General features: G+C 34.0%; 1 protein-coding gene across 1 annotated transcript in view; it reads left to right on the top strand.

The window, feature by feature from the left end:
• Positions 1–3,320: 3,320 nt before the first annotated feature.
• Positions 3,321–4,533, top strand: part of LOC106745109 (death-associated protein 1) — a 3,358-nt gene continuing 2,145 nt past the window's right edge. The window contains exons 1-2 of the mRNA XM_014620394.1: positions 3,321–3,621; positions 3,814–3,913. Coding sequence (XP_014475880.1) covers positions 3,570–3,621; positions 3,814–3,913 — 152 coding nt within the window. The 5' untranslated portion in view covers positions 3,321–3,569. The remainder of the gene's footprint in view (positions 3,622–3,813; positions 3,914–4,533) is intronic.

Genomic DNA, 4,533 nt, shown 5'->3' on the forward strand with positions numbered 1-4,533 from the left:
CTTGCATTAGCCCGCTAATTTCGAACTTCTAGGGCTCGTCCGGGCGGATTACGGGAATCCGGCATTTCCGAATGACGCGAGTAAGAATCGTGAAATTAACACTGATAATAAAAAATATCAATTAATTCCGCTGAGCATCGAATTTCTGCCGCTTTCCGATATATACAAGAGGGAGATTCTCGTCATACCCGCAATCTGGAGGTTCGAGCAGACATTCTATATCATCATTACGGAGGCGCTTTCCCCGACCACTGGGCTGCGGAACGTAAGGACAGGAACGAAGGAGCCCTCCGATAAGTACACGATTAACCTTCTTAATTATTCTCACCCTTATGCAATCCATCGCGACACAGCTGATCGCGCGTATTCCCGAGGAGAATCACGTTCGTTTGACCCCAAAAAAGCGATCCAATCTCGTACCGCAGTTCGAGCTCCGCAGTAACTCCTTGCAGCCACGACTAGCTGGAACGTAACATTATCTTTCGCAACTGGCGATGGGAAATTGCAGAATGCTTTTATGTATATACTATAGTTTGCAATATTAATTGTATTCCGATATTCACTGCTAGTATTAAAAATATATATAGTATAAATATGTATATAGTATAAGTATGTATATAGTATACGTAACATGATACATAGTAGTACATAAATATAATATAAATATATAAAATATATAAATATATAAATATAATATAAATATAAAAAAATAATATAATATAAATTATTAATACTAACAGTATAAATTTTCAATACTGGCAGTGAATATTGGAATGCAGCCATTATATACTGCAATGTTGCTCGATTCGAGCTGAGTCAACAAATTAAAAATGCTACTATAGAACTTAATTCAAAAAACATACTGAAATAGTAGTGTAGCATTTATTAACCAATCATAATAAAAAAAATCTTAAGCCCGCGTCAGAAGGAATACGTCCTTTTATTTGCAACAGATGTCACTGAATGAATCTTATGGATGCATCAAGGTTTCACTTTTTAAAGTTACTAGCTAGGAATAATGTTCCTGGAAATCACATTCTCCTATTGGCTATCGGATTGTCACATGTTCGAAATTGGACCTCAATATTAATTCTTCAGTGTTATTGAAGAAGCGTAAGTGCCGATCCACAATACGTATTTTAAGCCTTAAGAAATTGATTTTATGAATCACTTATGAATTGCTTATGAATTATAGTTAATTATTCACTTCACATTCGACTGCGATTGGTCAATTTCTTAAGGCTTAAGGTTTAAAATATTTATTGTAGACCGACACCAAGGCAACCATAAATATTTGTTTAAGTCTGGAAAAAAATACTAAACAATATATTTTTAAAAAATGTTATTAATTGAAATTGACCTTATAAATGAAACGTGGACAGTTGTTACAGTCTTCATATCATACAAATTATACGAAAAATTTAGCAATTGTTAACTATATAACAATTTTAAATAATAAAAGTTCCTTATATTAATTTACAAGTAATATTGATACAAAATTCTCGTTTCCATCATCAGAGAATGAAGAGTTTTCAAAAACTATTTGAGATACAGTTATTGCAAAAAAAACTTATTGTTCTCACATTTGCATTATCTATCTACAACTCGATTAATAAATTAATTTGACCAATTAGTTTTTACAGCAATCATTATAATATCTAGATATTATTAATACACATTTAATTACATTTATTGAAAGTACTACATCAATTAATTAAACTTGTCTAACTTGTCTAACCTTTTAACTCATCAAACATATTTCTTCTTCTTTTCAATTATGATTATGGACGGCCTAAAAGTCTCCAACACCAAGCTACATCAAACGCGTTACTTTTTACTCACCGAAAGAGTCGAGTTTGTACTTGAGGCTTCTGCATTCGATTAGGCTTCAATCTGTCGGCAGTCATTTAAATTGGGATGCTAAAAGATGTAAACAAATTGAGCAATTTTGCTTGCAACTTGAATTAAAGAATGGTCAAGATTAACACAACCCGCAGTTGCTGTGCGCAACTAGTTATATAGAACGGTTAAATTAGGGTTGGTCCACAATAAGTATTATGAGCCTTAAGAAATTGACCAATCATAGTTAATTATTCTCCTCATATTTGACTATAATTGGTAAATTTTTTAAAGTTTATGTCTTAAAAATACCTATTGTGGACCAATATGGCTTCTGTCTACAGAACGCATAGAGATATAAGAATAGAGGGAACAAGGGATATATGCTACCTGTAAGTGGAAGTGATAGAGGCCAAGAGAGAGATGGATGCCGAGTGTCCTATCTGTCTCTTTCTAGTCGAGCGCTGTGATTGGTTGTTACAATGAGCCACCAAGGCGACCACCCGACGTCAGGAGGGGAGAAAGCAGACTAAAATTTCGTTTTGTAAATATGCGTGCACATGTGTGTAGAATTAAAATTCGTTAAACATTCGAACGTTAACAAAATAATAATTGGACGCGATATGTTTAAAAATGAGGCATTGTTTGAAATGCAAGGCGGAGTCTTATCCTGGATGTAACTGCAGTTTTCACTCGTAAGAAAGTACAAATACGTAACCTCAAATAATTATATGTTATTTTTCCTACATTTAAAAAAATATGTAAATGTTGTAGGCTACCGAAAGATGTAGATATAAGGCGTAAATGGTTGAATATACTTCAACTACCTTTGTATTTTGAAGTGAAAACAGCATATATTTGCAGTGATCATTTTAGCAACAGTTTCTTTGAATTGGATGGAGAAAAATGTATAGCTACATCGTCGTTGGCGCGGCAGCCAATCCCAGCGCGTGACTAGAAAGAGACAGATAGGACACTCGGCATCCATCTCTCTCTTTGCCTCTATGACTTCCACTTACAGGCTTGTTCCCTCTATTCTTATATCTCTATGACAGAACGCGACAACACTTGCCGTGCAGCAGAAGTTCGCGCAGTAGCCAATAAATTTCTACTTTTTACTAAAAGAACGACACGTTGATTGGCTATCGCGCGACCTTCCGCCGCGTGGCAAGCGTTGCCACGTCCTGTGAGCAGAAGTCATAATAAGATTTAGTAACATACTAAGAATTAAGCAATCAAAATGCAACATTTCTAATATATTATTAGATTTTATTAAATTTATAAAAAAACAATCATGTATTAACGACGTCCCACGGACTTTAACTCTTTTAGTCAATTGGTCAATTAAATATTATTGTACCCGTTGAATACAAATTTGGAACGCAGTAACTAGAGGCTCTCTAGTTTTAGTTTTATTAATATCGTTTTTGTGTTATAACGTATCGATTCATCAAAAATCGATTCTCTCTCTTTCTCTCTCTCTCTCTCTCTCTCTCTCTCAGAATGGTTCCAGGCGGCTCCGGAGCACTTTCCCAGCACCAATTCATAAAAATCGATTATTTCACAAAAAATATAATCGATTCTGAAATAATCGAGTCAGAATCGTGAACCACTAGTATGCGCAACATCAGTGACAAATAGCAAAGCGAAAGGAGTGAGCATATTGCGACACGTTGTACAGAAACTGCGTCAAGTGTGACACGTTTCAGTAGACATAAAAGATAACAGATATGTCGGACGAGATGGACGAGTGCAAGTTGAAAGGTGGACATCCGCCAGCGGGTTAGTAATTTTATTCTGATAGTTCTCTTTCCTCAGAAAACACGCGAAGGAACAATGTAGGAATATAATGTATTTGCGATAATAAAATTCGCGATATGCACATGTCGATTGTGACTTCAAGGTCAACCTTCTGTTTAAATGATTTCTAATCATTTTAATACTTGCGTTGCATGTACTGTTTTGCTTTTTCAGTGAAGGCAGGTGGAATGAGGATAACGCAGCATAAAATGCCCAAGGATGAGCGTGAGACAAAATCTACTAAGGACGTAGAAGAAAGCAGACCGTCCAGCAGGTAAAATTCGTCAAATAAAATCTCGTGACTCTTTATTGTTCCTGTGGCAGAACGTTATATATTGAGCTGAAATATCTAAATATCTTACTCTTCTGTACAAACCTGATGATTTTAGTTGTAACATTAAATATAAAGCTAGTTTTCTCAGTTATATTAGCATTGCAAAGAAGCTTTGCTCTTTTTTTTTAATGCTTGCTTAAATACTTGTTTCATTGTAAGGGCAAAAGTATAATCTAGTCCAATTAAAAAAAAAATAGACCTGTAAAAATTCTCTGTGCAGAAACAATGGTAACAACATATGCACAAGATTAAGTTTAAAGAGATTTGTAATACGATAGAATTTTTGAATCGCAGAATTATATGCTACTTTGTAAAAAGAAAACTTCTAGAAAATTAATAACATTTTTACTATTAAAAATTTAATTGATATGTAGAATATATATGTAATTATTATATGTGAATAGCTATACAATATTGCAAGTAAAATCGCTAAAATATATCATATCAGTGTATAACTGATAAATATTATAGATGGATTGATCACTCAAGAAAGAAACAGCTGTTTAAGTAGTTTTACAAGTGCTAACATATTAGTTATCTTTGTGTAGCATTCCAATATT

The sequence above is a fragment of the Dinoponera quadriceps genome, unplaced genomic scaffold (assembly GCF_001313825.1).
Source record: "Dinoponera quadriceps isolate SergipeBrazil2010 unplaced genomic scaffold, ASM131382v1 scaffold1598, whole genome shotgun sequence".
Classification (NCBI taxonomy): Eukaryota; Metazoa; Arthropoda; class Insecta; order Hymenoptera; family Formicidae; genus Dinoponera; species Dinoponera quadriceps.